Raw genomic sequence first — 27,069 nt, forward strand, 5'->3', positions numbered from 1 at the left:
ATGGATACTATTACTTGCGGTTTGGTTGAGAAGTTCCGAGACCTAGTGCTCGACCTAACTTGGGAGCAGCTTCTTTATCTCATTCACTATCGCCGAAACATTCGGCACTTCGATGAACAACTTAAGGAACTCAACCTTAAGAGATGCTCCATACAGCATCGATTAGATGAGGCTACAAACAATTTAGAACAAATTGCAGACGAAGTTGTTCATTGGTTGCTCCAAGTAGATGGGATATCAGTGAAAGTACGAAAGCTTCAAGAAAAGAGCCAGGCAAAAACAGAGTGTAGCATAACTTCATGTCCCAACCCTTGGCTACGCTATAAACTAAGCAAAAAGGCAAAGGAGATTGCACAAGAAGTTGTTGAAATTTGTGGAAAGGGAAACTTTAACAGAGTTTCATATCATATTCCTCCCCCGTCAATGCCAGAATTAACGAACAGAGACAGCAATGAAGGGATTGATTCAAGAGTACCGATTATGAATCAAATTATGGAGGCATTACGGAATCCAAGTGTTAATATGATTGGATTGTGTGGGCTTGGGGGTGTTGGCAAGACCACCATAGCTAGAGAGGTTGAAAAGAAGGTGAAGAATCAAAAGATGTTTGAAAATGTGATCATGGCAATCGTTTCCAAAGAACTGAACGTTGGGAATATTCAAGGCCAGCTTGCTGAGAAGCTGGGTATGCAACTCAATGAAAGAACTGAAGATGTCAGAGCTTCTCGTTTGTGGGAGAGGTTGAAGAAAGAGAAGAATATGCTCCTAATATTGGATGACCTTTGGGAGGAACTTGATTTGCGCAAAGTTGGAATTCCCTTTGTTGATGTTGAAAATTATAGCAGAAAGAATGAAGCTTGCAAAATTTTACTAACTTCAAGGAATAGAAGGCTGCTGTCAGATCTCATGAAATGTCAAGAAATTATCGAAGTGGGTGTTTTGTTAAAGAATGAAGCAGGGGAGTTGTTCAAGACGATTGCCGAATTTTCTATTGAATCAGGCAATCCCAATTTGAAACCTATAGCGTATGAGATTGTTCAAAAGTGCGGAGGCCTGCCACTAGCGATTGCTACAGCTGCCAAGGCATTAAGGGGAAAAAATCTAGATGAGTGGAAAGATTACCTTGCCCGATGGAAAAATCATCTAAGGCGAAATAACACAGGAATCAAAGAAGTGGATGCCTCTTTGAAATTGAGCTATGATCTTCTAAGCCAAATGAACAAAACTATTTTCTTGCTTGCTGCCATGTTAACCCATGATCCCTCAATTGAAGACCTACTCATGTACTCTGTGGGGTTAGATATTTTTCAAGGCATAGAGAACATGGAACAAGCCTATGTTGAAATCTCTTCTATTGTAAGTAGGCTAAAATCATTAAACTTATTTCTTGATAGCAGCATTTCTAGTCATCATGTTACAATCCATGACGTCTATCGACATATTGCAATATCAGTTGCACCCCTTGAATTACATGCATTCACTGTGCAGCATAGAAGGTTGACAGAATGGCCAGACAAAAATTACAGGGGAATTTGCTTACAAGAGAGTGACATTAGTGATCTTCCAGAAGAGTTGCATGGTCCAAGATTAGAATTTTTTTTGCTAAATAGCACCAAACATGATTTGGCGATGCCCAGCACGTTTTTCAAATCTTCGAAGGAGCTAAAAGTGTTGGCATTTACCAATGTGCATTTTTCCTCACTGCCATCACTCTGTTTCCTACAAAAACTAAAAACATTGTGTCTACACTCTTGTTTGCTAGAAGATATAACTGAGGTTAGAAGCTTGAAGAATTTGAAAGTTCTAAGCCTTGCTTACTCTAAAATTCAAAGGCTATCAGTTGAATTAGCAGAGCTTACATCTTTACAAATGTTGAATTTGGCACATTGCTCTGAACTCAAAGTGATTCGACGGAAACTCCTATCTAACTTCAAAAAATTGGAGGTTTTGTGGATGGAATACAGCTTTGACCAATGGAAAGTTGAAGGATCTAGCAAAGCTAATGACAATGCGAGTCTTGACGAGCTAAAGGATTTGCCAATCTCTTCTCTCAATATTTATATTCCCAAAGTCTCTATGTTGCCGGAGAACTTGTTCTTAGATATGGATTTGAAGAGGTACAGAATACTCATTGGAAGGCACTGGACACGGTGGGAAGTCAATGATGAAACTTCAAACATATTGGCACTTGAGCTTAAGAGTAATATCCATTTGAAGCCTGGGGTTCGAAAGTTGATGAAAGGAGCTGAAGATTTGTATTTATATGGATGGCTTCAAAATGTTCTTCACGGTCATGATGGAGGGGGATTTCCACGTTTAAGGCATCTCGAGATTCAAAGTGGTAATGATATAAAATCCAATGAAACTTTCAAATCACTTTTCAACAATAAGGTATGCTGACCAGATTATTTTATTCAGATTTTTTCTTATTTTATCTCACAAAACTTTGAACTTATATGCAAAAGTCATTTTCATTAGAATTACAACTTGCTTTGCTATTGGGCGATTATCGAGGTTTGCGGCTTTTTTTTTTTTAATTACTGAATATTAGCTAATAAAAAAGAAAAGCTACCTTCAAGTATTAAAATAATAACGAAGCCTCAAATTATTCGTTTTACAACCCAAAAACACGTTAATTTGATATTTTTGAGTAGGTTAAACTTGGTTTTTTAACTTTATATAGGGTTTTAATTTGGTCCCTTAACTTTAAAAAGCATACATTTAGTTCTTTAATTCTAGAATTGTTAGGTTTAAAGTATGACTTTTTATTGTTGACAAAAAAATGATGATTTTTTATGAAGATCATGCTTGTTTTGAAAATTGAACTTAATATATTAGTATTTAAAAATATTTTATCAACATCTAATATTTTAATGTCATCATTTTTTGTTAACATACAATTTTAGAGTTAAGAGACTAAAAGTGTAATTTTTAAAGTTAAGAAACCAAATTAAAACTCTCTAAAAATTTATAAGATTAAATGTATACTTTAACTTTTTGAGTATTTAAATATATGAATTGTTCTTGTCACTAGAATATTTCCGAGAATGTAGCTTATGTTTTTTATGATTAATTACCACTGTCATAAAACTTTCGAATCCCATTTCAACGGGATGGTACATTCATGTTATTTTAATTATTCTTATTTTGTTGGCTAAAATATACATTAATCTTTTAACTTCATACGAGGTTTTAATTTCATTTCTTAATTTTAAAAAATATACTTTTAGTTCTTTAACTATAAAATTATTAACAAAAAATGATGACATTGAGATGAAACATTCTCACATGAAAATATATTAAGTTTAATTTTCAAAACAATTATAGTTATTAGGGTTATATATACTTTAGCCTATTTTGTTTGTTTTAACTTTCTGACAAAACTTCAAACTTAATTACCTGCAAATAATCATTTTCACTAGAATTATTTATTTTGCTGTCAGGCTATTAAGGCATTTTGCAAGTTTGTTCTTCTTATTTTGTTTTTGTAGCGTATCTTCAAAAATTACATTCGCTGGAATTACTTAGTTTTGTATTGGGTTAGCTATTATAGCATTTTACAATTCTTTCATTTTCTTAATTACTTTCTTTTTAAATTTTTTTGGAACTTGAAATTTCAAATTGAATTTTCAGCAATCTCTTAGAAAAATAATGCCGTAGATGAGAATTTTATCTAGACTTTTAAACAATCTTTCATGAAAATTAAGCTTATTATGGGTTAAAAGTGATTCTCATTTAATCATATTTTCTATGGACTGCAGGTGTTGGTTCCAAAATTAGAGATATTGCGATTATGTGGTTCAATCGGTTTGATTCCATTAATATGGGATGACCAACTTTCACACAACTCATTTAGGAACTTGAAAACATTGTTTGTGAAAAGTTGTGGCTTTGTGAAATTGATGCCCATTCGTGTGCTGAAATCTTTAAACAACTTGGAAGAACTAGAAGTTAGGGACTGTGACACGTTGGAGTTGGTGTTTGATTTTGAAGACTTGAATGATTATAAAGAGGTAGAGTCATCATCAGTGATTGTGCCACTGAAAAAGTTAAAGCTTTATCAATTGCAAAAATTGAAGAATGTGTGGAGCGATCACTATAAAGGAGACGTCTCCTTCCCAAGTCTAAGGAGCGTGCATGTTTCCTATTGTGATAGCCTCACAAGTCTGTTTCCTGCATCTATAGCCAAAGGCATGCTTCGTGATCTTGAAGAGCTTCGAATAGAATATTGTGGTATAGATGTGATTGTTGCGAAGGATCAAGTTTCAGAATTTGTTGCTCCTCTGTTAGAGTTTCCCAGGTTGACTTTCCTTGAGCTTTCTTCGCTTAGAAATTTGAGGAATTTCTATCCACAGAGACACACATTAGAATGGCCACATCTTTGTCGATTATCTATTAGCAGTTGTGGTGAATTGGAGATATTTGAAAAGGAAGTCTCAAGTTCATTAGAAATACACGAGGAAGGGAGCTCATTAGACTCAAAATATCCTCTACTGTCCCAATGCAAGGTACATCTCTAAATTAGCTATTCACGCGTTATTTATTTTAAAAACAATCCAATAAAAGAGCAAAAGATTAACTTTAAGCATTAAAATAAATGATGAAACATATTTTGTTTCACAATCTAAGAGCACGTTTGAATTTGATATTTTTGAGTACTCAAGTATGTGAATTATTCCTGTTACTAAACCATTTATTAGAATATAATGTAGTTTAGGATTAATTTGGTTATTCACTTAAAAAGCTAAAAAGAATAATTCATAATAATTATTTTAATTAATAATAGATATTAGAAATTAATTAAATAATTTTCTATTTTTTCTTTTTTAAGAAAAGTGGGACTCCAATTCTCGGCTTTCCATCTTCACTGAAAAGAGGTGTGTCATTGAATCAAGGGAGGGGATTTTTTTTTCTTTTTTCAAGCCATTATTAGCTTTAATTTGATTTTTTTTTTTTAAACAAACGAAGGAACCAATAACGTTTGTAGGTCATAATCAAAGGTAGAAAGTCCAGTCTAGAAATTTATATTCATTTTAATGTATCATAATTATTATTTGTAGTTACAAAATACATGTACACAGCTGGATTTTGACGCATTGATTAGTTGTTGCATTTAGTTATGATTTATGTATTGTGCAGGTCACTCATAATTTGGAGGAGTTGACATTAGAGGGTAAAGGAGCTGAGATGATAGGGAGTGGCCAGCTTTCAATGTATCACTTCCCCAAAGTAAAACTGCTTCTTCTAAATGTTGGTTATAGAGCAATGACTATTTCATACAAATTGTTGTGGAAGAGCTTTCCAAATTTAGAGGAGCTGAAACTGCAGGGTCACATTAAAAAGGCTTCTGGAGGGGATGATGTTCATCTCCCAATTAAATTTAGTCTTGAATGTATTGCCAATATCACGAGCTTGGTACCACTCTTAGTTTCTTCGCCAAATCTCACACATCTCCACGTGGCATATTGTTTTCAGTTGACCACTTTGATGACGTCATCAGTTGCTCGAAGCTTGGTTCATCTCACAAGTCTCTCAATTAGCAACTGCATTGAAATAAAGGAAATTATATGGAAGCAGGAAGGAGAGGATGATGACGATGAGGAAGTCGTTTTCAGCAAGTTGCAGTATTTGAGACTCGAGAAACTGTCAAGATTGAAGAGATTTTGCGGCTACAATTTTACTTTCAGGTTTCCATTATTGGATCAACTGATCATAACAGAATGTCCAAAATTCAAAGTATTTTCTCCAGGACTCATTGATACACCATCTCTTAAAAGCGTTCAAGTATCACAACATCAGATTGGAGAACATCATGAAATTTGGGACACCAATCTTAACAAAACAATCTACCAACAGGTACGTCTAGAATGCTCTATTCTTCCTATTTCTAGCTTTTACAAAAACACGAATCTATAAATGTTCCATTCTTATGATATTTAATACTCCTCCAGTCCTTAATATAAGACTTATTTAATTAATTTGATTAGATTAAGAAAGTTAGGTAAGTTAGTTAATTATAAGAAATATGACATGTTTTTTCTAAAATACCATAATCATCTTTCTTGATATCCTCCTTCTCTCTCTTCTATTTGATTATGGCTGAAAGAGTATCGTAGAAGTAATTTAGAAAAAATTGATAAATATGAGAAATAGGTTTTATATTTAGGACTAAAATTAACTCAACAATTAGGTCTTATATTAAGGATCGGAGGAGTATAAATATACCTATACATATTTCGGTTTTGAAATTTCTACTAAAATTCAAGTTATCATTTTTTAATTACATAACTTTAATTACAAAACATCCCAAACAATTAAATCATAATTAATCAATTAATTAATGGGATACACATCAAAATGTTTCAGTAAGAAAGGATTTCCTCCCCCCCCAATATGCTTTTATCTATGAGGAGGAAAGTAAGAGAGAGAAATAGAGTAATAATGAGAAAAAGTATGAAAGATAAAATAATATACCAAGTTGTCAGCTTTTTAATTAATGCAATGTCTAAAATTAATTAGAGGTAAAAATAGTAAAATATGTTAAATGTTTAGACAAATTTAAGTAGACTCTTATAAATAAAACTAAGACCATTCAAATTTCAAGTTTTTATAAAAAGAAATGGGGGGTAGTTATCATTTTTTAATTGCATAACTTTAATTACAAAACATCCCAAACAATTACATCATAATTTAATAATTAATGGGATACACAGCGAAATGTTTCGGTATTACTGTTTTGTGTCTTGGCTAATAAAATTGTTTCTTTTCCAAGATTAATTATGAAAATAAATGAAATCAAAATGTTTGACACTTCTTTGATGGGGAAGAAAATGGGCAATAAAATTATTCAAAATTTTCTTTCCCTCAATGAGTGCATTTGACCTTGGAACACAATAAAAAACAAAATAATATTATTGATTGAATAAGAAGTTACGACATAATTAATAAATTAATATTACTATGCTTCTGATTCAAAATTGTTTTACAGAGATTTGTGGCGTCAAGAGAGGCGGTGTTAGATGAGGATGATGTTAGCACGATAAGGAATGACCAATTTCCAGTGGACAGTTATCCTCAAGTGAAAATTCTTCGCATAGAAGGATTTGATGATGAAGGGGTAACATTTCCGTATACATTGCTTGAAAGATTTCCGCAGCTGAATGAACTTCATGTGGAGGATAGTTCCTTTGAGGAGATATTCCCATCACCCATTGTTTATCAGATTCCACCATTCAAGCAACTCCACCTTGTCAATTTGGATCGTCTCAAGAACATATGGGCTGATGATTCTGACTTGAATATTACATTGGCACCATCAAATTCCACTTTATTTCATAATTTGACAGTGTTGAAGGTGTTGCGATGTCATCAACTCGTCTATTTAATGACAAATTCAGCTGCCAAAAGTTTGGTGAATCTTGAAATGTTGGAAATAGAAGATTGCAAAAAGATGGAGGAAATTGTAAAGAATGAGAGTAATGAAGATATAGAAGTGGAATCACATTCAGTGCGCTGAGACCTGAGAATATTAAAACTCAGTGCTAGCTCTACCAAGATTGAAAGCAGAAGAGCACAAGACGGATTTCAACAATGAAGACCCAGCAACAAATAATCATAAGGCATGTTCAAATCAATTTACGGTAAAATATACGAATTAGCTGCATGTTTACTTAAATTATAGAAACCTTTTTTTTATTTTGAAATTGTATATAAATCTTCCTTAAAATTAAAATGTATGTTGTACAAATCTTCTTTATATATTTAATTTGAGATTTCATTTCCATCATCTAATCCTTAGTTGACTGTTAAGCTTAACTTTTAATTTTTGTTTTGACCCAAACACCCTTCCTCCACATAAAAATTCTTTAAACATTTATATCTTTTTAAGAAATAATTTTTTTATACCACCAAAAAAAATTTAATAATATTTTCAAAATTTTTAAAATGTAATAAAATTTATTAATTTTGATTATATTATAAAATTTTATAATTTTAATTCTTTGTCACACATTGAAATTTATTTATTTAGGTTTCTTTAAATGGTTATATGTCGAATACATATTCTTTTCGTCATATAACATAAATTACCTAAGTTTGAGAGATTATAACATTTATATAAATTTATACTTTGAAACTTTTAAATAAATTAGAAACATTTATAATTTACTTAGTCAAGTATATATTTATTTAAAGAATTAATCAAATTTCCATTCAATTTTTTAACGTTTCAATCTCAATATGATAAAAACCTTTCTTCTATATTTAATTTGAGATTCCATTTCTATCCATCCAATTGGATCGTTTTGACTTGTAAACTTTTGTTTTGACCAAACCATCATTCCTTCACATTAAAGTTATTTAAACATTTATATTTTTTTAAAAAATAATTTTGATACCACAAAAAAAATAATTTTAATAATATATTTTCAAAATTTTTAAATATAATAAAATTTATTAATTTTGATTATATAATATAAATTATCTAAGTTTGTGAGATTAAAAATTTTATTTAAGTTTATATTTAGAATTTTAAAATAAATTAGAAACCTTTATAACTTATTGAGTCAATTACATATTTATTTAAAGAATTAATCAAATTTCCATTCAAGTTTTTTCCGTCTACATTAACTAAATTATTTATTTTCAATGCCAATATGAAAAAACATTGAACAAATAACTAGTTGCAAAAAGTTAAAAAATAAAATTAAGGAAAAGGAAGTATTTTAAAATTTTTAAAACTTTTTAGTCAAAATTTAGGAATTTAGTATTATGAAGGGTAAATTAGTAAATCAGAAGTATTTTAATGTAAATTTAATTAGAAAAATACCTTTTTAGAATATTCTCAACAGATTAATTGTTTGGACTTAAAGTTTATGTTCTCAAAATAGAGAGAGAATATGTAATAGGGCAAAATACAAATATTATTGTTTTTTCTAGACAAAAGATTAATTTTTTTTTCCTTATCTTGTATATTTCTTTCTTGCCAAGCTTTTCTTATCTTATTAACTTCTTAATTCAAACTTATGCTGGGAAAATTAATTTCACTAGAATTATTTACCATGTTCAGTAAAAATAGGAAAAATGATATTAAGGTCCCACAGAAGAGAAATACTACTACAAAAAGGTCCCTTCAAATCTGATAAATACTTAGGAGTCCCAAAGGGACTTGGTTGCAATAAGACAAATCATGAAAAGACTATGCTGTCCCTACTGAAATGAAATCTGATTTTGAGCCCTATCCTATTTGCATATTGCTATCTCAGTGTCATCTCAAAAACTAGAGCTAAATCAACCATCATCGGAAGCAAGGAACCTCAAATCTATTTACCTTCACTGTAATCATTGAAGATTGTTTAGGTATAGGGCATCATTGAAGTTGTTTATGGTCGAAACAAAGCTGTTATTGTCAGCATCTCTGTGTTCATCTGTGTTTTTCATTTATGACAATGTATTCCTTTTGTTTCTCTACAAATTTTTTGAGTTAAAAATGTTACACTAAGACCTTTAGGTTGATGATTTAAATTGGGATTTCATTGTCGATGGGCAAAATGATGATGGATGCTCTGTTTTTAGTGATATTGTGGGTGGTTTTAATCTGTTTTAGTATGGTTTAGCATGAAAAGCTGAAGAAGATGAAAGTTGGTGTGGGTAGAAACCTTTTCTGCGACATGGGATATTGTGTTTTCAATGTTGGCTGTGAAAGTTGTTAATGGATGCTGCGATAGTTGTTAGTAGGGCGGCTTCACTTGTCAATAACAACTGGATGATTGTTGATGCAAGTTTACATTACTGATAGCCAGTATGTCTGGTAAGCATTTATTTTGCTTTGTTTATATAAGGGATAAATTTATAAATGATGGAGAAGATGATATAAGATATACTGGAGGTAGTGGAAGAACAACAAGTATAAAAGAAGGGACATGTTATGAAGAGTGTAACTGAAATTGGGTATATCGATTGTGCTTGTAAAATGGCATTTTGTATTGAAGTCATTAAATGCTGTGATAAAAATAGTTGATGAGACTATGGTTACAATTTACGATACCACTTTTGACAATTTAATGTGGCTGTATTGACAAGTAAATTATGAAGTTAATATCTATGGACTAGTGAGCAAATAGTATTATTGTTTTGTATTAAATTCATGGATAATCTAATTCCATGCAGCCTATTACTTAATGTGAAGGTGTTATTTATTTGAAATTTTCAATTAAATTATGTTTAACAAAGTAACTCTAAAAATGACATTAAATGGCATAAAATTTAACAAGTTACAATGGCCTTATTAACAAGTCAACGTATGGATATTAACAATTGATATTAAAAACTTTCAAATAGAAGGTGTCATTTATTTAAAATGTTTAATTAAGTTATATGTAACTTAAAATGAAAATATTAACCAAAAGGTATAACCAAAATTTATGTTAATTGGATAACAATTTTTCAAAATTTGACAAGTGACAATACCACCAAGTCATAGTGCCACCGTTGACAAGTCACAGTGTGTTTGTTGACAAGTTTGATAACGCTCAATTCGTTGCGGTGCCCGGAGTAATCCACTGCAGCCTCTAACGCAGAAAAAAGGAGAGACATTCTGTAATAGGCACTGTGGCGCTCAAATGAATCCGCCACGGCACCTGGATGAAATTCTATGCCCCTGATTTCATAGTTAACAAGTCACAGTGCCACTATTGACAAGTCATATTACTACCGTTGACAAATCAAATTGTAATTACAATTTATTGATTTTTTTTAAAGTTAACAAATGTCACATTAGTTTAGAGGATATGTCAATATTAAAGACACTATATAACTTGAAATCACATTTTTTTAAATTTATATATGCAGTTATATTAACAAGTGATAGTGCAGTAGATGACAAGTGACATTATCACTATTAACAAGCGATAGTGTAGTTAATGACAATTCATTTTATAATTTTATATCAGTAATGACATACTTTTAATAATGATTATATACAATATTATAACCAAAATGTAATATGTCAGAGTAATTGAAAACATCTCATGATGCTAAAACCCATTATATAACTTGAATTCACATTTTAGCTAACTTACATCAGTGAATTAATTGACAAGTCATAATACAAGCAGTGACAAGTCAAAACATGTCTATTGATAATGCAGGGTGCAATAATTACAACTCAATTGACAGCAAAGTCTAACACATCAATTTATAACCAACTTTCATTTACACCTTCATATACATGGAACTTCACTTATTTCACAACCCATCTAAAAAAACCATATGGGTTGCATGTAATTACTAAACGAACTGTTGGTATGTATCCATTTACAAAAAAAAAAAAATCCATTCACACTCATTTACAAAATATTCTTTTCACATCCATATATAAAAAATAGCTGACTTCAATATGTTCTCAGCTGAGATTTGGACTCTTGTTAATGTTGCACTTCAAGTTATTAATCACAATTGAAGAAGCTAAATTTGACCTTCCCCAGTGAGAAACAAGCAAGTTGTCCTATGCATGATGAATGTGTTCACTTCTATATGCTCTGATGGTTAAAAACACAATATCTTGATGTGTTCCCATTGAGTATGCACCCATATACCATGGATAACTATCAACCTTACACTTCACAATGATCTTTTGTTGATTATTCTTGATAAATTTGTACAAAAACTTCTGTGATATGTTGTACTTGTATAATTTTATTCTTGCACTACTTCCAATATATCTCATATCATCTTTTCCATTATTTATAAATTTAACAAAGCAAAATAAATGCTTCCCAAATGTACTGACCATCATTAATGTAAACCTGCATCAACAATCATCCAGCTGTTATTGACAAGTGAAGCAACATTACTGACAACTATCGTGGCATCAATTAACAACTTTCACAGCCTATATTGACAACACAATATCTCATTTCGCAGAAAAGGTTTTTACCCACAGTAACTTTCATCTTCTTCAGCTTTTCACACTAAACCATGCTAAAACAGAACAAAGCCACCCATAATGTAACAAAAAACAGAGCATCCATTATCATCCTACCCACCCACAATGAAACCCCAACTCAAATCACAAACCCAAAGGTCTTAATGTAGCATTTTAAACTCAAAAAATTTGCATAGAAATAAAAGGAATACATTGCCATAAATGAAGAACACGGATGAAAACAGAGATACTAACAACAACAGCTTTGTTTCTACCATAAATAGCTTCAATGATGCCCTATACGTAGACGATCTTCAATGATTACAGCAAAGGTAAATAGATTTGAGGTTCCTTGCTTCCGATGAGAGTTGATTCAGTGTTGGTTTTTGATAGGAGAGTAAGATAGCAATAGGCAAATAGGAATAGGTTTCAAAATCATATTTTATTTCAGTAGAGACAATATAGTCTTTTTATGATTTGCCTTATTGCAACCAAGTCCCTTTGGGACTCCTAAGTAGTTATCAGATTTGCAGGGATCTTTTTGCAGTATTTTCTCTTCTGTGGGACCTTAATGTCATTTTCCCGTAAAAATATGTTCTTATTTTTTCTTGTCTCAATATATCTACAAAAATTATTTGACTTAAATTACTTACTTTGGTATTAGGCTAACTATTGTAGCATTTTGCAGTTCTCTCATTTTTTAGTCAGTTATTTCTATTTGGTGAACTTAAAATTTGAAGTTGAACTTTTATCAATCTCTTGAAGAATATCGTGGTACACGAGATCTATACGTACACATTTAAACAATTTTTCATGAAAACTAAGCCTCACAAATCAACAGTAACTTTGTTTTTGTTTTTTTTGCCAAAGGATATTCGTCTAATTATATTTTCTTTCAACAGGTGTCATTCCTAAAGTTTGATTCCACCGATATGGGATGACAAACTTCCACACAACTCATTTAGCAACTTGGAAATATTGACTGTGCAGTGGTGTGGCTTTTTGAAATTGGTGCCCCTTCATGTGCTAAGATTTTTAAACAACTTAGGAGAACTGGAAGTCCAGTATTGTGACATGTTGGAGACAGTGTTTGACTTTGAAGATTTAAATGATTATAAAGAGATGGTGTCATCATCAGTGATTGTGCCATTGAAAAGGTTAAGGCTAAAGCATTTGCCAAAATTGAAGAATGTGTTGAGCAATAATGACCACCAAGGAGAAATAAACTTGGTACCACCCCTCGTTTCTTCACCAGACGCTTCATGCCATCAAATAGAAGAAATTATGACGAAACAGAAAAAAGAGGACAATGAGGACGAGAAAATCATTTTTAGCAAACTAGAGTTTTTGGAACTTGATGAATTACCAAGATTGAAGAGATTTTGCAGCCAAAATTATACTTTCAAGTTTCCATTATTACAATGTGTAACCATAACAGAGTGCCCTTAGCTCACAGTATTTTGTTCCGGAGCCATTCATGCCCCGCTGCTTCAAAATGTTTGAGTGATGACTAAATATGAACCTCACATAAATATTTGGATGACTGATCTTAATGCCACCATCCAACATTAGTTCACTATTCAAGAGGTTAGTCCAACCTACTGATATTCTTATTTTTCACTTTTTAAATAATTCCTCATCATCTACAAAATTTAGGATGAGATAAATATCTATTATAAATATTAAAGTTTGGACATTCTGTTGTCTACCCAAAAATTGTAAACTTCTCATCAAATTACAGGACTCTGATTGCACGTGAAATCTGATAAGCAAATGATGATTAATGGATGTGGCAGACTGCAAATAGTGTGATAATGTTTGTAGCTCTCTGACCGGAAAGAAATGGGCCTATAAAGTGATTCAAAGAATTTTGTTTCTGTTTAAAGTGATTTTGAGGAGGAGAGGGGGGATTAATGATGAAAAATATATATAAGTAATAGAAAAAGATGACGGGTCAATTAAGAAAGATTTTATCTACAATTGTATAAGAAATTATTATTTTAAAAAATATTCTGACCTGATTTATTAAATTGCCTTCCTATAATAATAATTTTACTAATAATCGTTTTATAGGTTATTTTCCTAGTCAAAAAAGCCTAGCCTTAAATGTGAATTCGAAGGGGATTATGGGTTTTTTTTTTAAAATTTAATTTAGAGAAAAGAAAGGGGGTTATGAAGTTAATCTAAAGGATTTTTTAAATTTTAATGTGTGGATGTTATTTCAGGGTGAAATGATGAAAATTTTAGATATTAGCAAAAGATGAGTGATCCATTTTAAAAGTTTTGATTCTTGAAAACAATATCCTGATGTAATCTACTAAATCTCCCACTCATTATGGTAATTGTTTTATTAGTTATTATTTTATAGGTAATTTCCACAACCAAAAGCAAGGCTTTAAATGCAAAGAATAACGTGATGATAAGGGATGTCTTTCCTGAAGTCAGAACTCTATGTAGAAAGCTTTAAGGATGAAGGGGTAACCTTTCCCTATAGCTCCCTTGAAAGGATTTCCCAATTGTTGGAAGAGCTTTATGTGGAGCATAGCTCCTTTGAGGAGGTATTCCCCTCACACGATGAGATTATTAATTCTATGGGGAAAATCCAAAGCACAAAGTACAATCACTTAAACAAAAAAAAAAACAAGAAGATTATACTAGCATATCTAATAGGAAAAATGACCGAAAAATGACTGTTGAGATTTAGAATGACAAAATGAGCATGTAAATAACTGAAATGACCAAATAGGCATGAGATATCAATCTGGAATTTTGATAATTCGGTAGAAAGACTAAAATGCCCTTGAACCTCTCTGAAGATATGAACTGAAAGAAAACATATAATATACCAGAAGAGAGAGAGAGCTGAGAATACGAAGCTGGAGCAGGAGTTGAAATCTGGAAAGAAGAAAAAGGTAAGCAATTTTTTTGTTAAAATGCTAGTATCGCCTGATTTCTTAACTCGCTTTGCAGCTGCATGCTCGAATAGGGATGGGCTTGTGAGTGTAGAGGGTTTAGATGAAGAATTTGACCAGGATGAGAGAGTGACGCATTGAAAATGGAAAAATGGTGGCAAACAGTAAGCATGAGGTAGTCAGTATTGTTAAATTCATTAGTGAAATTGTAAAATCCTATATTTAAATTGTCAATGGAGTAAGTGGGTGTGTGTGTCTTTTGGGTGTTTCGGAAGGTAAATGAAATTGATTATTGGGGAACTAAAATATTGATTTGTGCTTCTTTGCTGCAGGTTAGCAAGTTTTGATGACATCTAACATTGGTCTAACATTGAGGAGTAATTTTTTGGTGTGAATGGAATAACTTTTGAACCCTTTTTAATTTTTTTGGGAGAATGGTTGATAGGTAGGTTATCCTTTTTGTAAATGATGTTAACTGGATAGGATATGTTTTGTAATTTAAATGATAAGGAAACATTAGGTGGTGGTTTAATCTTAATGTTAACTTGTCATTTGAATATAAGTTATGTGGCTTCTGTCATAAATGTACTGGTTTTTGGTAAATATTGACACTACAGTAGTCAATTCTATTACATATGTAGTAAAGTATGAATGTTAATGTAAACATATTATGATGTTCTTCAGGTATACTTGTATGCTATTTTATCAACACATTTTACCATTTGTTTAATTCCCGCAAGGGAGACAGTGGAAGTTGGCAATGGACATGACCGGAGTGGTTAATTTGATTACAAATATTGTTATTCACATTACAAATGTTATTATTATCATTATCGGGGTAATGAGTGGCTATGGTGTATCGTCTTACAAGCATGTGTGTGTTCATTGCTGCTGGGGCTATTGATGCTTAAGGTTGCAGGATTCAAGTTTTGGAAATTTAGAAGCTGATATACTGGTGTTCAGAGACTGTTTAATGAATCTGAATTATATATTAGCATGTTCTGAAAGTGGAAATAATTTACAGATTATATATCACTGCTACTTGAAATGTTTTGAAGGTTAAAAGCTGATTCTATACTTGTAAAATATTTGTATATATGTGCGTCTATGGGTCATTGCTTGTGAATTGATACTTGTGGACGTGACGAAGCATCGAGCTTGCTTTCATCAAATAAAGCCACCACACTAATAAAAAAGACAGCATCTGTGATAGTAGTAAAGATTACGTAAATTAAGCATATAGTACTTGTCAAAGCAGTGTCCAGATATTGTCAAAATACTTGACTTATGGTTGTAGGTTGTAAGTTTTAATATTTGTTGGCTTAATTTAAATCTTTTTTGGGATAATTTCACTAAACAAGTCATGGTAATTACAGCATGCATAATAAAAGTTGTAACTTCCGTCATGACATTTGCAACTCAATTATTTGTACCCCAAATTACATTTACTTGGACCCAAATTTCACTACACACGTAATGAGATTAACAACACTCGTAATGAAAGTGATAACTTCCGTATTGCCATTTGCAACTCATTTATTTCAAACCCAAGTAGCATATATTTGGAGCCAATTTCACTACTCTAGTAATGATAATAACAACATTTGTAATGTTAATTACAATTTTTGTAATGAGAGTTACCATCTCGCTATTGCTATTTGCGACTCGTTTATTTCAAACACAAGTAATATGTATTTGGAGCTAATTTCACTATCCCAATAATGACAATGACAACATTTATAACGTGAATTACAACTTTTGTGATGAGAGTTATCATTTCGCTATTACCATTTGCAACTAGTTAATGTGAAATGAACTTAACATGTATTTGGAGCCAATTTCACTATCCTAATAATGACAATGACAACATTTGTAATGTTAATTATAACTTTCTTAATAAGAGTTACCATCTCGCTATTGCCATTTACAACTCGTTTTTTTCAAACCCAAGTAACATGTATTTGGAGCCAATTTCACTATCTTGATAATGATAATGACAACATTTGTAATGTGAATTACAACTTTTGTAATAAGAGTTACTATCTCACTATTGCCATTTGCAACTCATTTCTTTCAAACCCAAGTAACATATGTTTTTAGCCAATTTCACTATCCCGATAATGATAATAACAATATTTGTAATGTGAATAATAACATTTGTAATCAAATTAACCACTCTGGTCATGCCCATTGGCAACTTCCACCATCTCCCTTGGGAGAATTAAACAAATAGTAAAATGTGTTGACAAAATAGCATACAAGTACACCTGAAGAACATCATAATATGTTTACATTAACATTCAGACTTTACTACATATGTAATGGAATTGACTACTGAAGTGTCAATATTTACCAAAAACCAGTACATTTATGACAGAAGCCACATAACTTATATTCAAATGACAAGTTAACATTAAGATTAAACTACCACCTAATGTTTCCTTGTCATTTAAATTACAAAACATATCCTATCCAGTTAACATTATTTACAAAAAGGATAACCTACCTACTAACCATTCTCCCAAAAAAATTAAAAAGGGTTCAAAAGTTATTCCATTCACACCAAAAAATTACTCCTCAATGTTAGATCTAATGTTAGATGTCACTAAAGCTTGCTAACCTGCAGCAAAGAAGCACAAATCAATATTTTAGTTTCACAATAATCAATTTCATTTACCTTCTGAAACATCCAAAAGACACACACACCCACTTACTCCATTGACAATTTAAATATAGGATTTTACAATTTCACTAATGAATTTAACAACATTGACCACCTCATGCTTACTGTTTGCCACCATTTTTCCATTTCCGATGCATCACTCTCTCATCCTGGTCAAATTTTTCATCTAAACCCTCTACACTCACAAACCCATTCCCATTCGAGCATGCAGCAGTAAAGCAAGTTAAGAAATCAGGCGATACTAGAATTTTAACAGAAAAATTGCTTATTTTTTTTTCTCTTTCTAGATTTTGACTCTTGCTCCAGCTTCGTCTTCTCATCTCTCTCTCTCTCTCTCTCTCTTCTGGTATATTATGTGTTTTCTTTTAGTTCATATCTTCAGAGAGGTTCAGGAGTATTTTAGTCTTTCTATTGAATTGTTAAAATTCCAGATTGATACCTCATGTCCATTTAGTCATTTCAGTTATTTGTATGTCTATTTTGTCATTTCAAATTTAAGCAATAATTTTCTGGTCATTTTTCCTATCCAATAACATGGATGCAAGTCAAACAATAAATGTTCGGTATTAAGCATTCAGCGCCCATATATTTGTAAAAGAAAATATTTATATCAGTCAATCATAAAACCCATAGCTGGCTCTAATTCCAAGTTCATGCCAACTCATCCAATCTAATTATTTTATAGTTTCGAAACATAAAATTACAAGTAGCTGGCCCACGCTCATGTGAATCCAAACTCGGCATCAGGAAGTGTTCTAAACTTTATACCGAACATTTGGTGGACCCACACGCTTCTTTTGTCACTTTCAGACTCCACACCCTTTTCTTTTTTACTCCTCCGGTCCTTAATGTAAGACCCATTTAATTAATTTAATTAGATTAAGAAAGTTAGGTAAGTTAGTTAATTATAAGAAAAGTGACACATTTTTCCTAAAACACCATAATCATCTTTCTTAATACCCCATCTCCCTCTTCTACTTGATTATGGTTGAGGGAGTATTCATAGGGGTAATTTAGAAAAAATTGATAAATATGAGAAATGGGTCTTATATTTAGGACCAAAATCAACTCAAGAATTGGGTCCTATATTAAGGACCGGAGGAGTATCTTTTTTTCAAAAGGTGTGCGGGGGTATAAAGCCAACCTTTTTTTTGGACATTTAAACAATCTTTTCATGAACAAGTGTACGGATCAGAAGTTATTTTCATTTAATTATTTTTTGTTTAAACTAATACATTGATTTAGTACACTAGATCACCTGCTAATTATGCCAGTTGTATTAATTTCCACAATTAAAAGCATGACGTTCAATATATGTGAAGAACATCATATCAATAACATGCGTCTTTGCCGAAGTGGGCCCTCTCCATTTGGTCCCTTAAAAAGATTTCCCATGAGCGTAGCCCGATCTTTTGGGCCATTTGGGCACATGGCCCCATCACAAGACCACATTATTGATCATATGGGGAGTATTCCAACACTTGGGAATATGGATTATATTGAAACTAGCGCTGGTCTTCATGGCTTGAATGGTTGTACCATAAAGCATTAGAAGCACACAAAATAATTTTAGTGTCTCCCCCACTAATATATACAGAATCCTGCTCATTAAATAGTATAAGTATTTATTAAATTATAGAGATTAATATTTTAAATAAAATAAAATTTATAGACCAAAATAAAAATAAAGACAAAATTTTAAGAGACCAAAAATTGTAGTAATCCTATTACTTAAATATTTCTAAAAATTCATATAAAATCTCATATCACTTTGGCAAAAATATATCTTCAACCCGATAACTTTTAACAAGGTTTGATTTTGATCTTTTAATTTTATAAAGTTCTTTTTTTAGTCTTTTAATTCTAAAACTATTAACGAAAAATTGATATTTAAATTTCAAACGTTAATAAAACATTATTAAATATAATGTTGCTAAAAATGACTTTTATTACAAATTAAAATTGGCATAAGAGTCCAGTATTATAATGTAATTTATGTTTGTACTGGCGTTTGTTAACAAAAATCAGCAAGACGAAATGAAATTTATTTGGATATATTTGAAAAGCACATTAGATGTAAAATGAATGAAAATACATGTGTTTTATATTAAAATTAAAATTATATAAAAATGAAAAGAGTGAATATATTATTGAAAAAAAATGTAAATATTAAAACACTTAATTAGATATATTTAACAGATATATATAAATTACAAATTATGGTAATACTATTTTTAACTAATTTATATTATATAACCAGATAATTATAAAAAAGGTACAAAAAATGTGTGTAGATAGATATAGAATTAATGCGGGAAACGGTGGTTGATTGGGAGTGGCATGATAATTTGTTTCGAAAGGAGAAAAGTGAGGGAAAAGACGAGAGGAAAATGACAAAAGCATAAAGCTAATATTCTCCGCCTGATGCACCAAGGAAAAACTACAATCTCCTAAGCGCAATGTTTTCAACACATCAACAAGAAAATAGTTAGGGAAAATGACTCGAAAAAAATCTTGAACATGCTAAATCTCCATAAAGTACTTAAAATCAATACATTCTTATAAGGAACCGAATCAAAAATGGGATTTAAAATTCAAGCAAAAATATGAAAACACCTCATTCGTAGAAAGAAAAGAGTCAAGAATCCCTCTCATTAGAGATTGACCATTGTCGGCACCACAACTCCACGCTGGAATGAGGAATGTTCATGAGCCGAGAGGAATATTTTGGAGCAAGTGGTGAAGATAGGATTTAATCTCACACCCACTTGCATCCTAAAATTAAAGGTGGTCCGTACATAATTTATAACATTAATATAAATAGAATACAATGATGGAAAAAAACAAAACAAAAAAACACATTTTAGAGGTTATTATAGTCTCCTTTAATTTTTTGTTTTTATTTTTTAGTGGCTAACTTTGCTGTGTTAGTATCATTAGCTCCTGTATAGGAGTTAAAGACACTAATAGAATAAAATTAAAAGATTTAACTAATAAAGAAAAAATTATGGCTACCAAATTAAATGGTTTTCACAGGAAAAAAAGTAAAATATAAAATACTGAGTATTTAGCACTTCTATCTATGTAGAAGAAAATAGTTTTCTCTATTTCTCCAAATTTTAACCTTACTACCACTTTGTATTCATATCATTCAATTATACAATCTATAGCAAGTTCTGATTCAAAATTTATGCCAAGGCATCCAATCTAATTATTTACAATCACGAAGCATGCAGCAATATTTTTTTTTTTTTTGGACTCAAGAAATACTATCTATTCCAAAGAAAGAGTCTACGCAAGGTTAACCAATTCCTTGCTTACAATGCTCAGCATCAAAAGAAAGCAAACTTGAAAAAAGGGATGGGGGACACAAATCCCAACCTATAGGGCACATCCCTTTGCAACCAGCTTTGGCTAACCAATCTGCAGCCAAATTACAAGTCCTAGGAGCAAACTTTAAAGTAAAAGAACAGTGGTTTTGAAACAGAAATCGTAAATCAGAAACCAAAATTGCAGCATGCCAATCAGGACACGGGGAGCCATCTATAACATCATTCACTAGAGGTAAGCAGTCAGACTCAACAGTCACTCGGCCTAGATCTCATCTTTCACTTTAAACACTGCTTCATGGAGAGCTACGGCTTCAGCATGGAAAGCCGATCAAGATTTGCAACCAAAGTCCACCATCCTTCCCTCTGAGTCACGCAAGACATAACCTGTTCCACCTTTGCCAGTAGCTGCATTAAAAGCACCATCAGTATTTAGTTTAAGGGAATCATTGTTAGGGGAGACCCAAAATTTAGGTGAAACATCTTGAGATCTGCTAGGTTCTTGATCTTTAAAGAAATTCTTAGCAGCCCAGAACTCATTCACACTACACATAACAGAATTAATAAGCCAAATACAATCAGGAGGCCTAAATTCAAAGATTTGGGTACATCTTGCCTTCCAAATATACCAGCACATATAGGCCACAACAGATTGAGCAAACTCATCATGCTTGAGATTTATTAAAGTTTGAAGCAACCAGACTTCAAAACTAGAAACATTTAACTCATGCACCTTCAAACACAGAGGAGAAGCAAACCAAACCCGCTTTACCCAATCACAAAGCAAAAGGCAGTGTTCAACCGTTTCAATATAAGAATCACATCGTACACAAAATGGTGTGACTCCACACCGCCTCCGCCAAAGTGCTCCTTTCGTTGGAATAGCTTTAGAGCAAGCTTTCCAAAGAAAGTGTCTCACTTTAGGTTGAACTTTTAGAGACCAAATAAGAGACCAAAGGTGCTTATCTAGAGGCATTGAAGAATTGGGCCTTGGGCTTGTAGTTAAGCTATCAACTCTCTGCAGCCACTGGTATCCATTTTTAACAGAATACCTACCATTAGCATTTCTAAGCCAAATCAGTTTATCATGAAAACTAAAGTGAGGCAAATCAATTGCACAAATAGAATCTACAACATGCCTGGGAAGATCCATGTTATCAAGACTCCACTTACCATTCTCAATGAGACTAGAAACAGTAAGGTTTTTAAATTCTATAGGGATTTGCATTTCAGGAAGACAAAAACCAGGTAAAGCAGAAACCCAAGGGTCTTCCCAAACATTAATACAAATACTATCCCCTACCTGCCAAAGCACATTGTCTTGCAACACTCTCCTTCCTTCGAGAAGACTGGTCCAAGCCCATGAAGCTCTAGAGCCTTTACCAGCCTTCCAAAAAGAAGAATTAGGAAAATATATGCCTTTAAGAATCTTAACCCAAAACTCTGTTGGTTCTGTCATGATTCTCCAACATTGCTTGGCCAGAAGAGCCAAATTAAAGTTTTGAAGCTCTTTGAAACCCATACCCCCATCTTGCTTACTCTTGATTAAGTGACTCCAAGCCTTCCAATGGATTTTTCGATTAGTCTCATCTCCACCCCACCAAAAATGAGCAATAATGCTATTCAAATCAATGCAAGACTGTTTGGGGTAAAGAAAACAAGACATAGAGTAAGTAGGAATGGAATTAGCAACAGATTTAATTAAAGTTTCTCTACCAGCTTGTGATAAGAACTTCTTATTCCATCCTAGAACCTTCTTTCTTACCTTATCCCTGACAAAAGCCAAAGCCTCTACCTTTGATCTTCCCCATAAAACAGGAAGGCCTAGGTAACAACCAGGAGAATCAGCAACAGGAATTCTTAAAGAGTTACTAATCATACTACTCACTTCAACCGGAGTATTCGGGGACACAAAAACACAAGATTTTTCAAAATTAACCCGCTGCCCAGAGGCCAGACAATAATCATCAAGGAGGCTAGCAAAAACATCACAATTTTTCTTGGTAGCTCTGAAGAAAAATACCGAATCATCCGCAAAAAGACAATGAGAAAGCACAGGACAGGCATTTGCAAGTTTAATACCCTGTAAATCACCTCTGTTAACATGTTCACTAATCATTCTAGATAACACATCAGCCACAATGATAAAGAGATAAGGAGAAATAGGATCTCCTTGTCTTAGGCCACACTTTGGGGTTAGCTTACTGATTGTTTTTCCTTCCAATTTCAAATTAAAGCTCACAGAAGAAATGCATTTCATAACTTGCCTAACCCACACTGGATGAAAATTCATTTTATAAAGCACAGCCTCCAAAAAATCCCAATCAACTCTATCATAAGCTTTGTTCATATCAAGTTTCACAGCAAACTCAAAAACTTTGCCAGACCTATTCTTGAGAAAATGAAAGGCCTCATGAACAACAAAAATATTATCTTGAATCATCCTTCTAGGAACAAAAGCACGCTGTTGTTCTGAAATTACTTTTTTTAACACAGGTTTAACTCTATTAGCAAGTAGCTTTGAGAAAACTTTATAACTGAAATTGCACAAGCTGATAGGTCTAAAATGTCCCACAGACTCAGGGGAATCAATCTTAGGAATTAGGACCAGATTAGTAGAATTCAAATTCAAAAGAGCACCATCATTTTCAAATAAGTCTCTTACCATTGTGTAAATTTGAGGGCCAACAACATCCCAAGAATGGTGATAAAAAAGTCCAGGGAAACCATCAAGACCTGGAGCCTTTAAGCTACCCAAATCAAAGGCAGCCCTCTTTATTTCCTCATCCAAAATAGGAGCAGCAAGACAAATATTATCAGAATCAGAGACTACAGGGTCCACATATGACAGAACAGAATTGAAATTTCGAGGTTTAGAACCAGCAAAAAGATCAGCATAAAAATTTGAAAAACAGGAAGTAATCTCAGCATGATCATCAATCCAAATTCCAGCATCATTTTTCAAGCAAACCACACGATTTCTCCTTCTATGCTGGGCTGTTATATTATGAAAGAAATGAGAATTTTCATCACCCCAACTTAACCAATTAATTCTTGATCTTTGGTACCAGTATTTTTCTTCCTTTACCCAAACCTCCTCAATCTTATTCGCAATCTCTCTAGCCTTAATGGCTGAATCTTCATTCCAAACCCCTTTATAACAATTCCTAAATTCTTCCATAAGAGACCCCAGAAGTTTCTGGTTATTAGGAAATTCAATCTTGCTCCAATTTAAAAGAACATTTTTAACTTTGTTTAGATTAGAGGTGAAAGCAGCAACTGTACCCCCACCATCCCCTATATTTCTGTCCCAAGTTTGGTCAATAATCCCACTATAATCTTTATGATCAACCCAGTTAAGTTCAAACTGAAATTCTTTAAGACATCTTATCCCCAAGAAGTTAGGATTAATGAGAATAGGGGAATGGTCTGAACCTACAGGTTCTAAATTACATACCTGGGCGTTTTGATGTTTTTCCCTCCATGCAGTGTTGCAAACAGCACGATCAAGTCGCTCTTTTACATGGGCCTCGTTGACTCTTTTATTTGACCAAGTGAACTCCATGCCTTTAGATCCCAGATCCACCATATTGCATTGAATCATAAAGTGTTGGAACTCAGCCAGAGAATTCAACCCTCTAGTGTTTCCCCCTTCTTTCTCAAAATCAAACATTAGATCATTAAAATCACCACAGCAAAGCCATGGCACTGCTTCACCTGGGTCCAGACCCCTCAATCTTCTCCACCAACTACCTCGGTCTTGTTTCCTAGGAGGCCCATAGATTAGAGTTAAGAATCCAGAATCCATTTCCAAACCTTTTACTACCTTCAAATGGACTATATTCTTGTCAGCTTTAATAAGTTGCAGCTGAATATCATCATTCCACCAAACAGCTAGACCACCCCCAATTCGAATCGGCTCAACATACACTTTATTCTGAAAGTCCAGTCTTCTACGCCATCTCTCTACCTTATCCATCTTGACCCTAGTCTCCATGAGGAAAACTAGAGTAGGTCTGTGCTTGTTATACAGAAACCTTAAGTTTCTGCCTGTCAGGGGAGACCCCAACCCCTGACAGTTCCAGCATAAAAGACTCATGGCGACTTGGTGGTCATTAGAGGCTGACCACCAAGCCCTTCAACAGAAGAACCACAGCATGAATCTTGTTTGTCTAAACCTTCAAAAATATTTGATACTGTAAAACCCACAACCGATACCTCCACCAGATTACTATCAGTAGTCATTGAGAGTTTCTTACCTTTCCTCTTCTTTTTCAGCACAGGAGAGCTCTTTCCCAGCACAAAAGGACTTTCATTCTCCTTATTGTGAGACCTTTCCGCAGCTTTCTCGAACTTGACTTCATTCCCTACTTTAGCTTTCTTTGATTTCGATGTTTCCCACTATTCATCAAGAGCTCGCTTTAAGCTTACCTTTTTCATCTCTTGAACCAAGGTGCCTTCATAGGTAATTTGCAACAGCCCTCGAGTTGGTAAGTCATATCCTCCTTCCTCACTTTCGTCTGGAAGTTCTACAATATATGGTGCTGTTGTATCTGATGCACTTACAGCCATCTCATTAGTAGGTCTCGATGAGTTATTACTCTCCTTTAAGCCCAGCCCATTAGTAGTATAATCCTTTGTGACAGCAACTGGACTTGACTCATTAATAGGCCCATCTAAACTATCAGGCTCATTTATCTCCAGAGGCCCTCTCTTAAATGTAATTTTTCGACACACTTTTGGGTTGGGCTCTACTTTCTGTTTACCTTTACAACTCATAAGCCCCTGCCCATTTGACTTTAGTGGGCTTGTGACCTCATTCATTTCCCAATCCTTAGCAAGCCCAATATCACACTCAATTCGAGCCTCAGCAGATTTTTCCTCTGGACTGTTCACACTTCCCACACCCTCTGGCCACGTATTCCAAAGAAATGACGGTAACTTCTCTCTACGTGAGAGCGTTCCTTCGCTCCCTTCAGTGAGCGCGACCCATCGCTCCGCCGCGTGAGCGCCTTCGGCTACCTCTTTCTTTCCCTCCACCACTTCTCTTCTTCTTCGTCTATTTTTTCCCTTGTGCCTTTCTGGTTTAATCGAAGGATTACCTGATAGGTGCTCTGTTCTGTTTGGCCCCAAGTCTTTTTGCTGTTTGGTTACAAACTACCTGATTTAATGGAAGTCAAAATGGAAGAGCGGAATGAATGCGATCTTGATTGGGAGGATGAAGATTGTAGGAAGGGTGGTTTCTCGCTGGTTGGGAAGCTAGTATCACCGAAGCAAGTGAACGTTCCAACCTTCCGTAAATTGATTCTGTGAATTTGGCATTTGAAAGGTAAAGTTGAAATTAGTGATTCTAAGGAGAATGCCTTTGTCTTTCATTTTAATATTAAGGATGACTATGATAGAATCTTGAGAGATAGTCCTTGGGCATTTGATGGTTGTTTGCTAAATTTGCGTCCATGGACTCCGTTGCTGACTATTGGTGAGGTTCTGATGAGTAAGTGCCTATACTGGGTTCAAAGTCATAATATTCCAAAGGCAGCAATGACAAAGAAAAACATCGTTACGATGGGAAACAAGATTGGGGAGGTTGTGTGCTTCGAAGACCCGCGGCCAGAGGACTGCCATATTCGAAGTTATGTTCGTGTTCGAATAGAGGTTGATCTGAATAAGCCTCTAGTTGCTGGGTTTTGGGTGACTCGTCCTTATAAACTTTCCAAAGTCTGGGCATACACCAGGTTTGAAAAGCTTCAAAACTTCTGTTATAATTGTGGAAGGGTTGGACATGAATACAGAAGTTGTGTTCATCCTAAAGTTATGTCAGAGGAGGATCCTTCTTTGCCTATGTATACGGCGGACTTAAGGGTAAATCCAGTGCGAGCTTTGGCACCGGTGATCATGATACGTGAAGGAGAATGTGATTCAGTGCAAATGGGGACGGCGCGTGAATCGTCCTCATCAAAGAAGAGCGTGGAAGATGTTGATGTGCATATGAATAATGAGGACGGTTATGGTGGTAACGGCTCACAGGTTGCTATTAATAAAGAAAAAATTATGGCTACCAAATTAAATGGTTTTCACAGGAAAAAAAGTAAAATATAAAATACTGAGTATTTAGTACTTCTATCTATGTAGAAGAAAATAGTTTTCTCTATTTCTCCAAATTTTAACCTTACTACCACTTTGTATTCATATCATTCAATTATACAATCTATAGCAAGTTCT

At 33.3% G+C, this 27,069-nt stretch overlaps 3 protein-coding genes across 3 annotated transcripts; 2 read left to right on the top strand and 1 right to left on the bottom strand.

The window, feature by feature from the left end:
* LOC114719662 (probable disease resistance protein At4g27220) lies at positions 1-4,224 on the top strand. The gene is made up of 3 exons (XM_028905174.1): positions 1-2,391; positions 3,762-4,082; positions 4,186-4,224. Exons 1-3 carry the CDS (start codon positions 1-3, stop codon positions 4,222-4,224), a joined length of 2,751 nt encoding a protein of 916 aa, XP_028761007.1.
* Positions 4,225-5,265: 1,041 nt separating this feature from the next.
* Positions 5,266-7,516, top strand: LOC114719663 (uncharacterized). The gene is made up of 2 exons (XM_028905175.1): positions 5,266-5,856; positions 6,989-7,516. Exons 1-2 carry the CDS (start codon positions 5,266-5,268, stop codon positions 7,514-7,516), a joined length of 1,119 nt encoding a protein of 372 aa, XP_028761008.1.
* A 13,637-nt stretch (positions 7,517-21,153) lies between these two features.
* LOC114719664 (uncharacterized) lies at positions 21,154-25,183 on the bottom strand. Its single transcript, XM_028905177.1, has 2 exons — positions 24,305-25,183; positions 21,154-21,255 (listed from the first exon to the last, which is right to left on the bottom strand). Exons 1-2 carry the CDS (start codon positions 24,944-24,946, stop codon positions 21,154-21,156), a joined length of 744 nt encoding a protein of 247 aa, XP_028761010.1. The 5' UTR covers positions 24,947-25,183.
* Positions 25,184-27,069: the final 1,886 nt, after the last annotated feature.

The sequence above is a fragment of the Neltuma alba genome, unplaced genomic scaffold (genome assembly GCF_004799145.2).
Source record: "Neltuma alba isolate B1F8T4 unplaced genomic scaffold, ASM479914v2 tig00011931_pilon, whole genome shotgun sequence".
Taxonomy (NCBI): Eukaryota; Viridiplantae; Streptophyta; class Magnoliopsida; order Fabales; family Fabaceae; genus Neltuma; species Neltuma alba.

What these genes read in the sequence shown, in the direction of transcription:
- LOC114719664 (XM_028905177.1), bottom strand. Translation starts at nt 24,946, where the DNA reads ATGAGTCTTTTATGCTGGAACTGTCAGGGGTTGGGGTCTCCCCTGACA. An exon ending in AAAAACATCAAAACGCCCAG is followed by an intron (nt 21,256 to 24,304) that starts GTATGTAATTTA and finishes CTTTTAATGCAG; the next exon opens with CTACTGGCAAAGGTGGAACA.
- LOC114719663 (XM_028905175.1), top strand. Translation starts at nt 5,266, where the DNA reads ATGACTATTTCATACAAATTGTTGTGGAAGAGCTTTCCAAATTTAGAG. An exon ending in ACAAAACAATCTACCAACAG is followed by an intron (nt 5,857 to 6,988) that starts GTACGTCTAGAA and finishes ATTGTTTTACAG; the next exon opens with AGATTTGTGGCGTCAAGAGA.
- LOC114719662 (XM_028905174.1), top strand. Translation starts at nt 1, where the DNA reads ATGGATACTATTACTTGCGGTTTGGTTGAGAAGTTCCGAGACCTAGTG. An exon ending in AATCACTTTTCAACAATAAG is followed by an intron (nt 2,392 to 3,761) that starts GTATGCTGACCA and finishes TATGGACTGCAG; the next exon opens with GTGTTGGTTCCAAAATTAGA. An exon ending in AATTGCAAAAATTGAAGAAT is followed by an intron (nt 4,083 to 4,185) that starts GTGTGGAGCGAT and finishes CTGCATCTATAG; the next exon opens with CCAAAGGCATGCTTCGTGAT.